Source organism: Danio rerio, chromosome 1 (genome assembly GCF_049306965.1).
Source record: "Danio rerio strain Tuebingen ecotype United States chromosome 1, GRCz12tu, whole genome shotgun sequence".
Classification (NCBI taxonomy): domain Eukaryota; kingdom Metazoa; phylum Chordata; class Actinopteri; order Cypriniformes; family Danionidae; genus Danio; species Danio rerio.
The window spans coordinates 54,780,082-54,800,796 of NC_133176.1; the positions used below are offsets into that span (position 1 = coordinate 54,780,082).

General features: G+C 36.6%; 2 protein-coding genes across 9 annotated transcripts in view; one reads left to right on the forward strand and one right to left on the reverse strand.

The window, feature by feature from the left end:
• The window catches only part of spred2a (sprouty related EVH1 domain containing 2a), a 30,410-nt gene extending 13,431 nt beyond the window's left edge, over positions 1 to 16,979 (reverse strand). The window contains exons 1-4 of the mRNA XM_681645.7: positions 16,623 to 16,979; positions 2,699 to 2,882; positions 1,180 to 1,348; positions 1,028 to 1,092 (exon numbers count right to left, since the gene is read on the reverse strand). Of these exons, the coding sequence (XP_686737.2) occupies positions 1,028 to 1,092; positions 1,180 to 1,348; positions 2,699 to 2,882; positions 16,623 to 16,648 (444 nt within the window). The 5' untranslated portion in view covers positions 16,649 to 16,979. The remainder of the gene's footprint in view (positions 1 to 1,027; positions 1,093 to 1,179; positions 1,349 to 2,698; positions 2,883 to 16,622) is intronic.
• The window catches only part of meis1a (Meis homeobox 1 a), an 89,455-nt gene that overhangs the window by 22,016 nt on the left and 46,724 nt on the right, over positions 1 to 20,715 (forward strand). For all 8 annotated transcript variants that reach the window (XM_073952373.1, XM_073952383.1, XM_073952385.1 and 5 more), the window contains exon 2: positions 10,901 to 11,035. In XM_073952373.1, the coding sequence (XP_073808474.1) occupies positions 11,030 to 11,035 (6 nt within the window). In that variant the 5' untranslated portion in view covers positions 10,901 to 11,029. The remainder of the gene's footprint in view (positions 1 to 10,900; positions 11,036 to 20,715) is intronic.

Sequence of the window (20,715 nt, forward strand, 5' to 3'; positions counted from 1 at the left end):
GATCAGGCCTTGATTTTTAATTATTTAATTAGGACAGTAAGCTCTAACTTTGCTTAGACAAAAGTCTTGTCACTTAACAGAAATAATGTCCAGTATAGAATATAAAGTCATGATGCAGTGGAAAAAGAATGAATAATGTGTATGACTCCCATGAGCTTGGAGGACTGCATCTATAGATCTCTGCAATGACTCAAATAACTTATTAATAAAGCCATCTGGAATAGCAAAGAAAGCTTTCATCTTCAATGCCTCCTCCATCTTATCCCAGACATGCTCAAAGCCTATCCTGCAGCACCTTGACCTTCTTTGCTTTCAGGAACTTTGATGTGGAGGCTGAAGTATGAGAAGGAGCGCTATCCTGCTGTAGAATTTGCCCTCTCCTGTGGTTTGTAATGTAATGGGCAGCACAAATGTCTTGATACCTCAGGCTGTTGATGTTGCCGTCCACTTTGCAGATCGCTCGCACGCCCCCATTCTGAATGTGAATGTAACCCCAAACCATGATTTTTCCTTCACCAAACTTGACTGATACCGGTGAGAATCTTGGGTCCATGGGTTCCAATAGGTCTTCTGCAGTATTTGTGATGATTGGGATGCTCAACAGATGATTCAGCAGAAAAATTGACCTTCTGCCACTTTTCCAAATGATCAACTAGAAGTCAAGTTATTATTTGCTGCTATTAAACTGGGATCGATGACAAGACTTTTGAAGGGTAGTGTAAGATTTGAAATGTTTTGATAAGGTTAGGATATTTATGAATGAATTCAAAATGTTTAGATGAACCACTTTGATTTGTTTCATTCATTATTTAAATGTGCAAAAACTATATTTGTTATATTGAAACAATTTGAGCGAGAACATCTTGTTTTTTTATAATTCTGGATACTCTGAATTAGGATGATGTGAACAAACTAAGTTTGAATAAACAGCACATTTTTTGACTTTGTTGTCATGTTCATAATTTGCATATACCGCCATATATCAGATTTCTACATGGGTAAAAAAAAACATTTATCAGCGACTCACTGTGAAAACATCATCATCACCCAGTTCGGCTTCGTTCTGCAGGGTGGAGGAAGAAGTAGTGGAGCCTGCAAAGTAAAAAAAGAAACATGTTATAGCTTTAGTCAAAACATGTCAAATAAACCATAAACACAACGTCCTTCTGGTTTCCTCACCCTCAGTGAGGTCCTCGATTGCCTTCCTCACGCCGCGATCAAACGCTCGAGCGTCAGCGGGACTCTGGAACGACAGACCGCACTTCCTGTTGTCCACTCGCCAGTGATGGAAAGTGGGCGTGGCTTTAGTGTAGACCAGATCTTTCTTCAGAAAGCACTGCAGGATCATCTGCTCAACATGCACAGACAGCGTTATCGGGATTGATGCTTCATGTTTTTCAACACAGGCTCATCCTTAATACGTGATTCTGGCTCTGTTTATGTAGATCCTGAAATGCTTTCCCATGTTTTAATGCACTTTTCTGTTGCACCATTTTTGTCGGTATGTGAATCCGGCTGTAAACTGAAATGAATTGCTACTGGTATGTTTCATTGCATTTTTAGTAATGAAATGTCAACAAGAGGGTTTGGAACCACTTGAGTGAGAGCAAACAGTAGGGTTGTCCAGATCTGATCATGTGATCATAAATCGCACCCAATCACGTGGATTCAGACTTCGTTAACTCCCAATCAGGAATCGAACATGTGTGTGTGTGTGTGTATATATTTATTTATTTCTCATTATTTTGTTACACATTAATAGCTATGCGGTGACACAGAGTCAGACCTTTTTCTTGACTTTATACAGCAATGCATGCAGCATGACATACCTTTGTTGCAGAGCTATTAGTTAAATGCCGGCAAAGTAGAACACGGAAGCAGCTTGAAGCGGAAAACGCTAGCATGTCTACGGTCTGGAGTTAAAGTTGATAATAAAGTTGATGACGAAAACATTGCTATAGCAAACTGCGAGACGTAAACCTGGGTTGCCTTCCGGGTATTTTAAGTTGAGGTGCGATTTGTTTTTATATTAGATTTTTTTTTTGTATATTTACTGTTGCACCAAAGTCTAAAAGTGAAGAATTGATGTTAGGTATTACTTGATTGTTCAAGCTAGCTCACAGACGTGCTCTGTTTGTTAACAGAGTTGTTGAATGGTAAAATAAGGTGAATTAAATAAATAAGGAACATACTGGATCTGTTTCTTTGCTCTTCGTTATTCTTTTTTTATATATATTATAGAAGTATCGGGTTAAGTTTCGGTATAGGTAGATACTCAAAATCAAATGACTCTAACTCGGGACATCCCTAGTAAAATAGTGAGTATATTAACTAAAGATCTTGTTCCCTGAAAATATTTAGTAAATTTCCTACTCTAAATATATTAAAACTCAAAAAAATCTTTTGATTTGTAATATCCATTGCTGCAAACATAATTTAGGCAACAGTAAAAGTGATTTTTCTCAATATTTAGATTTTTTTTAACCCTCAGATTCTAGATTTTCAAGTAGTTGATTCTCTGCAAAATATTATACAAACCATACATCAATAAACAGCTTATATAGCTTTTTTTTTTTTATTGTATTACACTTACGGCCGTGGTTTTGCAGTCCAGGGACACATGTCAAGAATGAGCCTAGATTGTGTGTGTATTTTTATTAACCATTCAATGGACACCAAACCACACCAATTTTCTTACCTGCTTGTCTTTGAGTCTCTCTCCGAATATAAGAAATCCGTTCCGTCCCAGGAGCTCCAGATCAGCCGGGACCACCTTACAGACGCCCACCCGACTGAGACCTCCGCCCTCCTGAGCCAGCCAGCCGCCGCTAGACTCATCCCTCGTCATCACCACAGCTTTCACTCGCACTATGTAACTGTCACTGCAGGAGAGACAGACAGACAGATGTTCTCATGTGGTTCGGTGACAAATAAGAATGCACAAGATGATTAAAGGAGGAAATCTGCTCTAAAACACATGTGACAAATTCTCAGAAAAAAAAGTACTCTTTTGTGTTCTTTTTGCTTTCATGCATGTTATTGTTCTCCATAAAATGCATTTTTTAATAAAAATTCAAATTTAACGACCACAAATTCCAAGCTGTGCATTCATCAAGCAAGAAATAAACACATTTTATACTTTATAAGTGTACAGATATCATCTATTTCACAACTTACAAGAGTAAAAATATTTTTTACCAACTCACTTTTGTAAATTTGACTCCCACTTTATATTAGTTGTCCTTAACTACTACACTACCAGACTGAAATCTTGTCGCTTATCCTAGTTTTAGGAACAACAAATAATAACTTGATCTCTAGTTGATCATTTAATATCAGAAGTGGCTTAAATGAAAGGCAAAGGCCTCTAGATTATGCTTATTTTACCAAAATAAAATATGATCATGCCTTGATTTTAAAATGTTTATATTAGGACAGTAAGCTCTGACTTTGCTTAGGCAAAAGTCTTGTCACTTAATAGAAATAATGTCCAGTATAAAATATTATGTCATGGTGCAGTGGAAAAAATGTATATTGTGTATGACTCCCATGAGCTTGGAGGACTGCATCCATACATCTCTGCAATGACTCAAATAACTTATTAATATATTAACATATACTATTATATATAGACTTATAATTAAGTCATCTGGAATGGCATAGAAAGCGTTCTTGCAGGACTCCCAGAGTTCATAAATATTTCATCTTCAATGCCTCCTCTTCATCTTACTCCAGACATGCTCAATAATGATATTGTTTGGTAAGTGGACTGGCCAATCCTGGAGCGCCTTGAACTTCTTTGCTTCTTTGGTTTGTAATGTAATGGGCAGCACAACTGATCAACTAGAAGTCAAGTTGTTATATGTGGCTCTTACAACTGAGATCAGTGACAAGACTTTTATCAGTTAGTGCTTGTACTTGCATCAAAAATAAATTCAATGTATGTACTGTGTTCATAATGTGTTGTAGAACACTTCTGGTGCTCCTGAGGTGGGATACGGTTAGGGTTCGGGGTAGATTTGGTGGTATGGTTAGGTTTAAGGGTGGGTTAAGGTGTAAGGGATGGTCAACAGGTTAATTAAAGGTTTAATTACAGAAATTAATTACAGATGTGATTACGTGTAGGTATTTAAACAATCATTATTACAATGTAAAACATGTATTTACGTAATAAGAACATTGTAACAAGTGATTAATTTCATTGTAAGTACATATTAGTTAAGGTCACATCATAAAAAGTGGGACCTAAATTTGTTATTGCATTTAAATCCATGTGAAACCTTGTCATGAAAAGGTCAAACTCTCCAACATACAGCATGAAGATAAAATATTAGACAAAAAAAAGAAATGTAATAATATCAACACAATCTCACGGGGATTGGTAACTTTTTTATTTGGTGGCTAATTCGTAAGAATTCGTACGATCTTATTCGTACAATTTAGTACGATTTGCTCTTCCCCCAATTACAGTTGGGGTTAGGGGTGGGGTTAGGTGCCACGCCTCCTTTTTAAAATCGTACCATTTCATACGACTGAACTCATACGAATTCGTACGAATTAGCCACTAAACTGGCAAAACGTAAAATACTTACAGTTTTTCTCGTGATATCAGGCTGAATAATACCATGATAGAAATTAATAATACCATGATAATGTTTAACATTCAGGATATAAACCTCCCTCCCCTTGCCAAAAAACAAAACGTTTCATCACTTAATATTGCCAGAAACATCCCATTTGTCATTTTAACATGTGAAAGTACATCTTCCTTTTTATTTTATAAAAATAAAAAGTCATTCTAAAGCTTGGTGATATAACTATATATATGGAGTGAAATATATCATCTATCATTAAAGATTTGACTTCATACTGTGGTATGGGTATATATTTAAGTAGCACAATATTAAGTTTTTGATGCTTTAGATGAGAGATGAAGATACTTTGTACTTTTCATTGTACTTGTTAGAAATGCTAACAAGTACTTGTAATTGTTATGAATGTACTAATAACTAATGCTAATAAATGTCTATAGACAGAGACAGGCAAGATTGCATCCGCCAATATTATAATGCTCTTTTTTTATCAATTAAATCCATCAGCACATTGGATATAGCATTAAGAATCTCCAGGTTTACTAGAGAAGTGCATAAAGGCATGTTTTTCCTCGAGGTAAAATAAATAACAAGTTGCCAAAACAAGCTAAAATCTGTACTAAAACACAACAATAATTAAAACATCGGTTTTAATGACAGAATTTTAAACAAGTGACCAGGTGACAAATATCAGAATTGACCAATAGTTGTTTATTGGGTATAAAAACACACTGACTGGTTCATCCTCTATTAACCTAAATAATAAAAACAACATAGTGATGTATAGATATGCTTGACCTGAGAGTCTGTGTTTAGTTCAATTTAAAATAGCTGAGCAAATATTCCAGTATCTAGGCAGAGTCTCCTGATTGGCCACAGACTTGATGATGATGATGATGATGATGACATCATAATCCATCTAAGCTGACAAACCATCAACTCTGCATTGCAAATAAGGCTTCTATTGAAATCTTAAAGAGGATGATGTCCGTTATGCTAATGACATTGTTTAAAGACAGAGTTAGGATGCTGAACCCATTTTTACGAGCAAAATAAGACAGACGGTTTAACAAATGCAAAACCTGGAATGAGGATTTCTCAGAACATCATTTACATACTGTCTGCTGCAGAGCATGGGAACGCCGATAACAGTCTCACCCTAGCCTCGTATTAATGGTGGAATAAACATCAGAACAGACTTGCTTTACAGCTCATGTCTAAAAGATTGTTTTAAAAGTGTTCAAATTGAAATTCTCGTTGCCCTAATATCTCTGTAATAATAGAAAAAGGCAAAAGATTGAAAAATAATAATATAAATAATTACATGAGGAATAATAAATATTGGCGGCGCGGTGTATCAGTGGTTAGCTGGTTTTCCCCACAGTCCAAAAACATACGCTATAGGTAAATTGAATAAACTAAAATGTCTGTACTATATGAGTGTGTGTGTATATGTGCATGGGTGTTTCCCAATACTGGCAAACTTTATTTGACATAAATCCTATGTCAAAAGATTGAAAAAATAATAATAGAATTAAATCAGGGATAATATAAAATGCAGAATTTTCTGCAGCCTGATGTAAAAAGTTGAACTGATGTTTATACTACAAAGCTTTTAGCCAAAAATAGGAAACTTTTTATGCAATTTGCTTACTTGTTTACACGGCAACAATGGTACTGCAATATGAAAATTGGTAAAATGGACGTTTTTAAAAACACTTTGTCGCATCCGTGAAAATTTTATTTTATTTTATTTGCTTGTTTATTTTACAGGGACAATACACTAGACATTGTTTTACAAAGATAACCGTTGTTGTGTACATAGGGCATATAGCATAAAGCTAATTTGCAGCCCTCGTCCCTGGCTAGGCTTTACATTAAAAAAATTTAAAAATAATAATAATAATAAAGAAAACCGGCAAGAACAAAACACAATAAGGCAAACATGTACAATATTTACAGAGCCATAAACATAAGATGCAAGTCCATATGGATAAAGAGAAATGTAAATGGGACCAAACTGAAAGAATAATGCTTAATGTTCACATTGCTGTAAAGATTTCAACCATTCTTTCAGCTTTACAGAAAAAACTGGAAGTTCTGATTGTAACTTTAAATGAACAGGCATGGCATTCCATAGATGTGAACCTTTTACTAAAAAGGATGACTGACCCACAGCGGTTCTGCATCTGCGGATTCTACAATTCCCACTTACTGCCCCTCTAGTCTTCGCCCCATCACTACTGAATTTATTTATTAACTCACAAACTACTTTAGGAGCAAGACCATGTATACACTTAAACATGTTTTTTAAAAACGAAAACTTTAAAAAACTATCAAAACTTAACAAATTATATTTTTTAAGAATTTGACAATGGTGCCATCTTATTGGTTTCTGATCCATTACTTTTAAAGTTTGTTTGTAAAGAGACATTTCAGGCTTAACAACTGACTGGGTTGCTTGACCCCAGATTATTGCACAATAAGACATACGTGAAAATATCATAGCATGCACATATGCCATGTGTGTGCAAAGTTTACGGAGGTGTGTTTTGGTTTGACCTTTACAATTTTATTTAAATATTTGTGTTTCCAAACTTTTTATAATCCCCCAAAACTTAAGTGTTTGGCTACTCTTTGAACCTAGATTCCTCTCATTATAAATGTATTATCCATTAATTGCTTTTATAAACTGTCTCTACATCTGTACAAAGAAACCCCCTTACCTTTTTATTCTCAAAAATGTTGATATATTCATGAACTCTTCGAAAGACTCAAGTAATTATATCTTAAACTCTTTCTTGCTGTAATGCTTTTAAACTTGTAGAATTTGCTGTGATTTATTTATATAACCATCTTTGTTCACATTGTGTCTTCTTTGCTTGCAGCTAGCTCTCTGCAGCTCTCACATAGTCGCCCACTGAGGCTAAGCAGGGCTGTACCCTGTCAGTACCTGGATAGGAGACCACATGGGAAAGCTAGGTTGCTGCCAAAAGTGGTGCTAGTGAGACCAGCAGGAGTGCTCAAACTGCGGTTTGTATGAGTCCTAGTGCCCCAGTATAGTGAAGGGGACTCTATACTGCTCAGTGAGTGCCGTCTTTTAGATGAGACGTTAAACTGAGGTCCTGACTCTCTGTGGTCATTAAAAATCCCAGGATGTCCTTCGAAAGGGGTTTAACCCCAGCACCCTGGCCAAATTTGCCTACTGGCCTCTGTCCATCATGGCCTCCTAACCATCCCCATATTATAATTGACTTTATCACTGTCTCCTCTCCACCAATCAGCTGTTGTGTTGTCTGGCGCAATATGGCTGCCATCACTTCATCCAGGTAGATGCAGCACATTGGTGGTGGATGAGGAAATTCCCCCCAATGTGTAAAGCACTTTGAGTGACCAGAAAAAGCAAGCAATTATTCATATTATTATTATAAATACTTTGAAAATGTTATTTCATTCATCATTCATTTTCTTTTCGGCTTAGTCCCTTTATTAATTCGGGGTTGCCACAGCAAAACGAACCGTCAACTTATCCAGCATATGTTTTACCCTTCCAGCTGCAATCCATCTCTGGGAAACATCCATACACACTCATACACTACGGACAATTCACCTGTACTGCATGTCTTTAAACTGTGTGGGAAACCGGAGCACCCGGAGGAAACCCACGCAAACGCGGGGAGAACATGCAAACTCCACACAGAAACGCCAACTGACGCAGCTGAGGCTCAAACCAGCGACCTTCTTGCTGTGAGGCGACAGCATTACATACTGTGCCACCGCATCACCCTAAATGTTATTTTTTGCATAATAAAAAAATATTTTTAAACAGTTTACAGAGGTATAAATCAAGGCAAGCGTAAACAAACACAACATCAGCGGAGTAAATGATAGTATTGTTGTTGCACAAGGGTTGCGACAACTGCACTCTCGGAAATAAAGGTACAAAGTCTGTCACTGAGGACATACGTTTTTGTACCATACAGATGAACATTAGTACTTTTAAGATTCACTTTTGTATATTTAAAGGTCGGGTAAAGTGTTTTAAAATGTGCATTTTTATTCGGTTTGACGTAATCTTTAATGAAAAATGTTGAGAGGGTGGGGCAGAGTGACTCCTCCCCATTTAAAAAAAACAGCCAATCGCATTTTGTTTTATCACAGCTCTGCCAATGAGAGCCCTTGAGCTTAAGCGCAACAAATGAATAGCGTCTTAATGGGGACGGGACACGTCAGCTGCTAGAAAGTATTTGATTGGTCAAGATTTGATGAGAGGTGATGTGAAAAAAATCGTTTACCAATTTAGGGGGAAGTGACATTTGTTTTATATGTCACTGTTTTGACGCACTCTAGCAACAGACCGAAACTAACACTGGATTCACGGGACCTTTAAGTTCCTGTGAGGTACACATTAGTACTTTTAGGTATTAATATGTACCTTAAAGGACCTGTTAGGAAGAAAAATGTACCTTTAGAAAAGGCACCGTCCCAGTGATAGATTTTGTACCTACATTTCCTAAAGTGTGGTATATTTTGAAATGGTACCGAGTCCTTTGTTGTCTTATCTCGCACTAATTGTTCAAGATGTTGTGTATTGAGTCTGCGGAGCGATTATATGTAAACGTGAAAGTGACTAATTCACAGTGTACACAAAGCAATGACTTATGCAGATGCCATAGCAACCATTGTCTCCCACACACTGAACAACATACAAAGGGGAAAATGCTTCATTCCGGTCTTCTTTCCAAAACTCAATTCCCATCGCAACTGCCCTCACACTTCCAGCGAGTGGTTGGCTCGGAAATCAATCCCTATCCTTAACCGTAAATCCATCGGAACTAAACAGGAACCAGCAGAGAGCTCATCTGGACTGACTTTACCTCAATGTCACTCTCTCAGATATTATTGACCCGTAATGGGACTGCATATAGGTCATGCTGGTCTGATCAATATAGATCCCATTCCTCCCCTCCCAAACGCCTCTTTCCCAGCACCCAGAGGCTGGAGAGGGCATCCGGGTCTGAGGTCTGCGTTCACGTGAGCACACACACACCTTCAGGCTACATTCATTACCAATGGCGAGCCACTGGTTTGCTCAGCACGTTTTTGAGGAACATTCCAGTCCAACAAGCACAAAGCTTTCTAGGGTTTCCAGACAACTCTGAAATGTTCAACACTTTTAAGGAATAGGTCAACCAAGGAAATTTTTAACGCTCCCAGTGACTTATATTCAGACACAATGAACCTGAATTTTCCGGTTCATTTTGGATAATGGTTCTTGAGTGACAGCGAGAGCAGATATGCATTGTGGTGAAACAAGACCTTGTGACCCAGGGGTCATATGCAATAACACACAGGAAGCAGTGAGAATAAGGACTGACCAATGCAAAGCCCATCAATTGTAACAAAAAAAAAGTGCCCCACAGAGTTTAATATAGTAAAGTAGCTTAAAGCGTTGATATACACTACCGGCCATAGGTTTTAGAATAGTACTATTGTTATTCTGCTCATTAAGCCTGCATTTTTTTACAAATAGAGCAAACACATTACAAATTTTAATTGTTTTTACTATTTATGATAACTGTTTTCTGTTTGAATATAGTACTAGTGAAATCAAAATGTGCAATGTTTATTTTGCTCGCGCATATTTCTTTTTCTTTTGGTGAATGATTAATCTGTTCTAATCTAGCTTATCTAGTTAATCTACTGAAAAAAGGTTTGTTTTGGTAACCTTCAATCAAAGTCTGATCAATTGCTTCTGCGTTTGGGTGTGGGGAGTCCTTCTTTGATGTCAGTTTGATGCTTAAGTCACAATATTCTTAGCCACGCCCCTTTTACCATACAAGGAAATTAATGCGCCAAAAGAAAGCCCCGCCCCCTACTCAATGTTGCGTTTCCGTCTGAAGTGAATCAACATATTGAAATAAAAGTCTCCGCAACATCCGCTTCAAGCTGACTTTTTAAAATGTAATTTATCCAACCCAGACTCATTCCTAAGACATACCCCTATATACATTACTGGAGAGTACCAATACGCCCTAAGAGCTACGTTTTTTTGCAGGTTTTGTTTTCACGGATCCACCACTGTGGCCACTGTGTAAACTTTTTGAGATCTCAAATTTCTCTCACGAGTGCTGTATGCGCCTGCTGTTTTCGCGTTAATCCACCAGATGCCGCTGACGACTGACTGACTTATCCCTCCTCCTTCTCTAAACCCAACCGACAGTTTTAAAAAGCAATGCAGAAAAAGAAAAGTCCTCACCTGATTTTTACCACGTTCTCACCCTGGTATTTTTTGTCTTTTGTTTTAGTCTAACCAGCTTTTTGGAACTGTTCTTCGCCAGACACGAACCCTGTCGTCATGGTCAACTCCTCTCTGCGTCTCAAGTCCGCTGAAGTACAAGGCGAGCTACTGGTTAAACAGCGGAAAAGACATCCAAATGGGGGTAGGCGTACAGCTGGTAACGGCATCATACCACCCCGTATCATTCGATTTAAAGACTAAATGCAGCCATATGTACCTCTGGCTACATAATTCGTAATATCCAGAAATGTATATGGGGCTATGTTTTCAGAACGAGCCTGTGATGGAACACAGTCTTTATTAACGTCTTTATTTTGACATCCTTAAGCACGATGCAAGTTCATTTGACTGGAGTGCCACATTGACAGCCACATCAATTTTAATAGATGCTTTTTTTAACTTTTCACTTCTGTAATTTTAGCGATATGTTAATTTGTTTCTTAAAGTAAAGCAAAAAGCATATGATCGGCAGGGTCAGTTGGCATTTCTGTGGAGAGTTTGTATGTTCTCCCCATGTTCGCATGGGTTTCCTCCGGGTGCTCTGGTTTCCCCCACAGTCTAAACACATGCACTATAGGTGAACTGGGTAAGCTATATTGGCCATAGAGTACGTGTGTGAAAGAGTGTGTATGGATGTTTCCCATTAATGGGTTGCAGCTGGAAGGGCATGCGCTGCGTAAAACATATGCTAGATAAGATGCCGGTTCATTTCACTGTGGCAACCCCAGATTAATAAAAGGACTAAGCGGAAGAGAATATAATATTGGTAAAACAATTCAAACCTCCACCAATCAAGCAACGTGTGTCACACAAAGAAGATGGTTTGTTTTCAAAAGTGTTTAAAATTAAGTAAAAAGCATTGGAAGACTGTGGGATCAGTGATAAAAAGCCTTATTCACTTTGCAACTGTAAAGCAATGTGGGTCAGTCATTTAAATAGTTGTTTATATATCAAGATTATACGTTTCAAACTTACAATATAAAACTCCAGTTCCTGGTCCCTGGGCAATAATGGTTTAGAGCAGGGGTGTCCAAACTCCAGGAGGGCCGGTGTCCTGCATATTTTAGTTCAGACCCCAATCAGACACACCTGAACAAGCTAATCAAGCTCTAGTTATACTAAAAACTTTCAGGGAGGTGTGTTGAAGGAAGTTGGAGCTAACCCATGCAGGACACTGACCCTGAGTTTGGACACCCCTGGTTTACACTAAACTAAAAACAAAGATATGCTTAAGTAAAAGAGAAGTATGTGACCATGGACTACAAAACCTATTTTGTTGCACAGGTTTATATTGAGCAATAGCTAAAAATGCATTGTATGGCTCAATATTATAATTTCTTTCCTGCCAAACATCATTATGATATTAATAAAAGTTCATGTTCCATTTCAGATATTTTGTAAATATTATAAATGGTAACATGCATTGCTGCTGTCACTTCATTTACACAATTTTAAAGGTGATTTTTTTCAGTATTTGATTTATTATTTGAACCCTGAAATTCTAGATTATCTAGAAGTTGTATCTAAGCCATATATCGTCCCATCTTAACAACCCATATATCAATGGAAAATGTGTTTAATTAGCTTTTAAGTAATGTATACTTTTTTTTTAATTGACACTTGTGACTGGTTTTGTGCACTCAAAGAAAAAAATAGCTGCTTTTTCAAACTACTTAAAATTTGAGCTGAAACGACACAATTATTGAGTTTTTTGGGGGGACAACTTAATTGTTTAAGGTTCAATCCACTTAAATTTACAAAAGCCATAAGGATAATAAATGGATTTGTGTGTGGGCCAACATGAAGAAATTGTGTGAAACCCTACACTTTTTACAGTGAATGCGATAGTATTAGATTTTTATTTCAACCCTCAGATTCTAGATTATCTAATAGGTAGGCCCACACGGAATCTGCGCGCGCAGAATTCTGCAGATTTCTGCAGATTTTTAGCCCATCATTAATTCTGTTTATTTACTTGAGTAAGTGTGTAAATCTGAATTTATTCAGTTTTTATTCAGTAATTTATTACTTTTTATTTAATATATTAAGGTCTAAGTTATGATACTCCGCTGGATACTACCAAAATAATTACGCAGAAATCCGCAGATTTTTACCAAAATTCTCCGCAGAAATAGCAAAAAACATCCGCAGATTTTGTCTGGCCCTACTAATAGGCTAGTTGTATCTCTATCAGATACTGTTCTATCCTAACAACCCAAACATCAGTGTTATACATATTTATTCAGATTTCAGGTGATGAACAAACCTCCATTTTTAAAAATTGACACTTGTGGCAGGTTTTGTGCACTTATAAAAAGATATTTGCTGCTTGTTGATACTACGTATTTAAAATGAACTGTAGCAACACAATTCTTGAGTGTTTGGGGACAATTTATATGTTTTATGTTCAGTCCACTTAAATTTGCTAAAACAACTAGGTTAAATAAGCAATTTTTGTTGGAAAAACAACATGAAGGATTGGTGTGGAACCCTGCATTTTTTTTTTTACAGTGCATGTGATATGCTCAGTATTAGAGTTTAATTTCAACCCTCAGATTCCAGATTGTACTGTTCTATCCTAACAACCATCAATGGTATACATATTTATTCAGATTTCAGGCAATGAACAAGCCTTACTTTTTAAAAATTGTGAGTGTTTTTTGTGGTCCAGGGTCACATATATTCCTTGCAGTGTGCAGAATAACCCATTCAGTTTTTTGGCACGTCATTGAGAATCAAACAATCGAGGGGCGTGACGGCGACGTTATGCTTCAGCGCTTCACCCACCTCTTTCACTTCCGCCGGATCTTTGTTTTATCCTCTCACCATTGTTTTCCTTCACAATCATTGCGGGAGCGCCTTCTCCTAAACCTCCTCACAGCCCACAGCCCTCCCTCCGCCGATAAAAGTCAACATTTCACAACCTCGGGCTATTATATGGGCCTTTACATCCCAGTGTGACACACGTATTTACTCAAACGGGTGTGAGTGCGCCATAAATTAAAATAAGAAATTCCCCACCGGCTTTACCGGGGTTACGATTGGAGGAGAGGAAATGTAGGTTAACTTATGTCGATAATATAAGGACGAATGTAGGCCTACAACAAGCCAACATAGTTGATATTGGTCACCTCACCATTTGTAAAACGTAGTTTACACACTCAGAAAAGTTTCCAAAGTTCAGTCAGATTATTATTATTATTATTATTATTATTATTATTATTATTATTATTATTATTATTAGGCCTGATGTAAATCTGAATTTAAAAACTTAAAAAGCCCAAAAGGTTACCAGTGCAACAAGTGGCTGTCAAATTTCTATGATTTATTAAATCATTATTAAACATTACTATTAAACATTATTAGGCCTACATCACAAATAGGGCTGCACGATATTGCAATATTTTTATTTTCTGATTTATATTGCAATATTTTACCAAATAGCTCCAGTTCTAAATAATTCATGCATTTATATTGAATGGGAAGTGCATCTGCAGAAGATAATTACCAACATGGATAAATACAGTTAAGCAACGATATAAATAAAGGAGTCTAACAGTATTCAGGAACAGAAATAAAATAATGAAATGTACAACAAAGTTGTAGTCTTCATTATATACATAAAAACATATTTTGTTAATTCAACAGATTGTGTAAGCATTTTAAGTGAATTTAAACATGCACAACTGATGAATTTTCACGTTTTTATGGTCAAAATAAAATGACTCCACAATTTGTAGCCTATCACTGGGGTGACATCTTTTCAAAAGGTACAAATTTGTACCCAAAAGGTCTATATTAACACCTCAAGGGCACATTTTAGCACCTAAAAAGCACAAAAGTGTTCCTTTTAAACAAATTGTAGGTACTTTTGAGTTACCAATATAAAACAAGTTTTTTTAAAAAAAATTTCCGGAGTGTGTACATGGTCAACTAAAATCCTGTCTCCACATTACAGATCCACGTTGCAATATCGATGCTAAAACGATATATTGCACAGCCTAGTCACAATTATGTTGAAAGTGTAAAAAGTGTATTTAAGATGGTATCCAGTTGTATAAGAAAAAGAAAAAGATTTTGATGTGTTTGTAAACAAATTATATATTATTTTGTCCATTTATCAAGTAGTTTCTTTTAAAAGCAGGCCTATTTTATCATCAAAACATAAAGCACAAAAATGAGGTAAAGTTGGTTTTATATTCGCACACTCAGACTTTCTCCTTAATAATATACTTTCAGAAAAGTATTCTTTGCAAATTTTAAATAAGGAAATCATATTAGCAGCCAATGACTACCAAAGTACAACATTGTTCAATTAAATTGTGCTAATAGGCTATTGTCTTTAAGTCATACTTGCATGTGATTTCAGAGTGAATAGGCAAAGTAGCGTGGTAAATAATATAGGGAGCGTGTCACAAGATGTGACTGAACTAATGTGCGAATAAAAAAACAACTTTACCTCAATAGTTCAAATTATTTCATGTCCACATTTTAAATGGTGTTGCCACCGCAGGATAAATTACAGGCTACCTTGAGGCTGTTACCTATTTGACATTATTTAAGAAAAGTTTATGATTTAGTGGACTAATATGGAAAGAAGATTTGAGAACATGCAAAAGTTACATTAGTTGCAAAATAAAAATAAATATTACCATATATTTGTCCGGAAAAAGATTGACCAACTCTTATTACACTGCTATTACAGATTAATCCAATCTTTTAATCATCAATCATTTGATGATTTTATTCATAACAGATTGCGAAATTAGATCTAATAAGCGTCCCCTCGTTAATACAGGTTAAGTGTGTGTTACAGAAGTTAATTTTAAGCCCCCCCCCCCAAAGAGCTCACTAAGTTAACGAGCCGTTTAACTCGACCCTAATGCTATTAGCAAGACTTTGATCGGCTTGTCGAGTCAAACAACCATGAGCAAAAGATACGAGTGTGTATGTAATCCTGAAGAATGTGACAAAACCTTAAAATATACCTCAGAGTTTGGCGAATGTGTTACTGTTGTGACAACCGATACAGTGCGGGACGCGCATACAACTCGTCATAAAGTGTTTTCGCTTTTGTTTCTTGCTAATGTAAGAAGCTGACTGATTAAATTCAGCGTTTATGATTGCATATAGAGCTATATGTGCCGTGTAGGGCCTGTTTTAATATAGGCAAAGCTCTGAGGCGCTCTCTCTCTCTGCTGTGCGCGCCCCCGTCTGTATTTTTATGAATGAAGGACAGTATGCAAATGAGAGCGATTCACGAAAAAGAAATGGCGGATATAGCATGTCAGACCACCACAAAGAAAGGCACCAAGAACGGCACTTTTAAGAGCGCACACGAGCTCGTTGCTCTGGCATTGCGTGTATATAAACTTAACAGTCGCCTGTTTGCTTCCTCGAATCGATAGTTCGTCTTTAAAGTCGATAAGATAGAAGGTATTCAGTAAAGGATCCCTCCACAAAATGTTTCCGCTCGAGCCCCTCCTCCTTCCCCCCCTTCTCGGTTTGAGACCAGAGCCCTGCAGCAGGGGCCCAGCACTCAAATCTCTTTGACACTGCATTGTTTCTTAGTAATAACATCCCCGGTGTCTCGCATGCACGAATTCCCTGCTTTTGACTGACCCCTGCTTCAGCCTGGCGACACATTCTTGGACACACAAGGAGATTTCCATTTGTGTCCACATGCGTCGTTTTCGCCAAAAAAAAAAAGAAAAAAAGTGGATACTCACTCGTCTGGGTGCGATTCCTCAGTCATTTTCCCCCTCGTTTCACCTACAATAAAAATAATATCCCAGCGCGGGCGCGCGGCGTTCGGGCTTCATGTCGTCTCGATTTTCCACCTCGCCTTTTTTAAAGTCCAGTGCATCAACGAGTTTCCCCCAAATCCGCTTCAGCGATCCTTATTTTCGTTCTTCCTCCGCGCACCGCTCTTTATCCGTCGCGCTTTGCAATGCATCTGCCCGAAGAGCCCGAAATCCGTGCGTTATGCAACATCCCGACGGCTGTATCGATGTGTTTTCGGCTGAAGACTGCGCGCTGGTCTCGGAGAGGAGCCCCATCTCTCTTTACTCCATGTTGGATTGTGTAGTCAGCAGCAGGCGAGCGCCGCCGACACTGGAGGTGGGGGGGCGCGGGGAGGGGAGGGGGAGGGGGGTTGCGGAAGCAATTACGTCACATTGGAACGACTGCAGCCCGTTTTGGACTGAGGGATCTCCGGTGTGACCGGCTGTGCCAACGTCCTGCCACCTAGTGCCTTCGCTTACCTTTGTCCAGCAATGGTTTTTATTGTTTTTCCAAACGCAAAACTTGCCAAAAGCCTTCCTAAAGTTAACAAAGTTTAACGTGTATGTGTTCTCACTACTGGAAATCCAGTTTAAAGGGATACTTCTCACACATATCACAATTGACTTATTATTTACTCTCCTTCAAGTGTTTGCGAAGCTTTGTGAGTGTCTTCTGTTCAGTGCAAAGGAAGATACTTTGAAGAAAGCTGAAAACTGGTAGCCACTGGCTTCCAAAGGGACATGACAAATGTTCAACAGAAGAAAGAAACTCGTTTGGAACAATGAAGGGTGAGTTAATGATGACAGAATGATATATTTTTGGGTGAACTATCCCTTAAAGTATGGCAGCTGGTTTCTAGCTGCATGGTCTTAAAATGAAAATTCTTTCATCATTTACCCACCCTTGACTTGTTCCAAACGAGATTGAGTTTCATAATGGAAGATATTTTGAAGATGGTAACCTTTAATATTTTGAAGGTGGTAACCTTTGGCATCTATAGTATAGGGAAAACAAATACTATGGAGGTCCGCGGATATTGGTTTCCAACATTCTTCAAAATTTCTTCTTTTGTGTTCAACAGAATAAAAAAACTGTAACTTCTTTGTACCAGTCAACTGACTAAATGATGACAGAATTACCATTTTTAGAGGAACTGTAGACTTTATAGCAACAAACCATGATTTTCTTTCCTGGGAATAGAACGCTGACTTATGTTTTATATCTGGTATTCTTGAAATATTTGCATGAAATTGAGTGTTTATAGTTTGTTTTCTAACAAAACGTCACAATTTAATGTTCAATTAATGTTTTTCAAATGTTACTTGTTTTAAATATGAGAGCGTTCAAAAGTCATGATTGTTATGTTTTGTTGTTAACGCTTTTATATATATATATATATATATATATATATATATATATATATATATATATATATATATATATATATGTGTGAAGTTTTCAGATGCAAAAAGCTCTAAAAGTTGTTTGAAATTTCCTTAAAATGTGAGCATGTTTATCAGGCTCCTGTCGGTTCAGTAATTTCAAGTTTATGGACAAGAATACACATACCAAGCAAGCCATGCAGTGGTGACAGTAGCGAGGAAAAAAAACTTCATCAATACACTCTCACATTCACACACTCATTCACTATGGCCAATTTGACTCATTTAATTCACCTATAGCGCATGTCTTTGGATTGTGGGGGAAACCGGAGCACCTTGAGGAAACATGGGAAGAACATGCAAACTCCACAAAAAAATACCAACTCCCAGCCGGGCCTGGAATATATATATATATTGCATTTTTTAAAAGTAGATGATAGCCATAACTTAATATCAGCTAAATGTTCTCTTTTGGTTAGCTCGGTTGTTGTTGTTTTTTTACTGTGCAGGATAATCAGTTTGATTTAGTTTTTTGGCATTGGTGATTGCACAAAGAACATTATTTTATAACCTAATTTTGTTCAAAGAACTTTTTTTTTGCCTTGATGATTTCCATTTAAATCAAAACAAATTTCATTTTATTTTATTGTCTTTATATGCGTTTTATTTATTTACTTTTTAAATTTGTGTAAAGTATAATCTGGGCCCACATTTTGACTTGTAATCTCCACCCCAAACAAAGAAATCAAAGACAGTTCATTAGCCCAGTAACTGGCAGAATTTATTCAAATGCCATGGGTAGCTTGAAAAATTCATTAATTAATTTGCCTTCGGCTTGATCCCTTTATTTATCATGGGTCGCCACAACGGAATGAACTGCCAACTTATCCAGCATGTTTTATGCAGCGAATGCCCTTCCAGCCACAACACATTACTGGGAAACACCCATACACTCTCACATTCACACGCACTATGGGCAATTTAGTTTCTTCAATTCACCTATACCACATGTCTTTGTACTGTGGTGGACTGAAGCACCCGGAGGAAACATGCAAACTCCATACAGAAAGGCCAACTGACCCAGCCTGGACTCGAACCAGCAACCTTCTTGTTGCGAGTGCTCACCACTGAGACATTGGCTTGAAAAATAATGTTTTTAAAAACCTAAAAAACCTATGGCTGCTTGCTGTCTGCAACATATTCCCACTTGAGGCTTTCTCCACAGCTATGAAGAACAAACCTTTTCTTTTTTTATCTTCAATTATCTAGGAACTTGTCTGTTAGATTCAACTAAAAGAAATGAAATATACCTTTTTCTAATATAATTATGTATTTTATGTCATAATTGTATTATTATGTATTTAATTAAAATTTAATTTTATTCAATAATTATATTATTTTCATTATAATTTTTCATGTGTGGGTCAAAATTCAAATGACTTGTATGATAGATATTCTCCTTTTACTCAATGGAATTTTCTGACATGTTTTTGCACTAAAAATGTTCAATAAAAATATATTTGAAAAGAAAAAAATACCCCTTAAAATGCACACCACATAATTACTTACACTAAAAAAATGTCTGCAAAGTTGTTGTAAACAATTTATTTGTGTTGAATTTAATCAAGCAAGTTAAATTTAGTAATATTTAACTCATTTGTTTAAATCCAGCCCAAACAAATTGTTTACAACCACTTAACTTTAAAATATTTTAGTAAATTTAAGGAATTATCTTTGAATAATGTTTTTTAGTGTAGCACTACTTGGCACTACTGTTTAATTAGTGAAGGCAGTGTGAAAGTAGGGTCTCCTCACTGAAATTTCTGGAGGTCCCACGACAATCACGGCTCCTGAGAATCATCACCATCTTTCTCCCAGCAGCGATGGCCCTGTGTCGGAGAGGTGAGGGTGTTTTTTTTTTTTTTTTTTTTGCCAAATTTAACTTCAGCCCATGTGCTGAGAGTCAAATGTGTTCATTTGCTGCCATCTAGTGGACAAAAGAGGCTCTTGCGATCATAACTTTTTAATTTGCTGGTGAAATAAGAATCACTAGTACAAGTACATGAAGAACAAAAACATGTCTGCAACAAAAATGAAATATGTATTTTATATTTTTAGAAACAATTAAAACTATATGTATTTTCTAGAAACAGTCAAAGTAGGTTAACCTACATCGGAAATTACTGTCTTTGAAAGTTATTGTTATAGGTTTTATTTAAAAATATATGTTTTAAGAGTATAAAGACAACTGAAGACAATTAGTCTTAAGCTTCAAAGTTAAGCAATGCAATCTCGTTAAATGCTGTAAGCTTGATGAAATCCTTTCAAAATGAAACTTCCAGAAGAGGGCGCCAAGAGGACGGGTTAGAAAACTTTTCCACTTTTTTTTCTCTGACTCAAATTAGAGAAAGTTTTTTTTTCCTTCTGTTTCTTTTTATTTTGTTTTTATTATTTTTTTAATTCAAAATACTCCAGTGTGTTTGCTTAATTTCATGTTAATGTTGTCCTTTTTGTATATTTTTGTAATGTGTTTTACAATTTATAAACAAAACATTAAAAAAAACTAGAGAATGTGTTTAAATCATAATTATTTTTATCAAATATTTTATTTTACACACATGCAGGGATTTACGTCAAATGAAAAAAATAGCCTAAA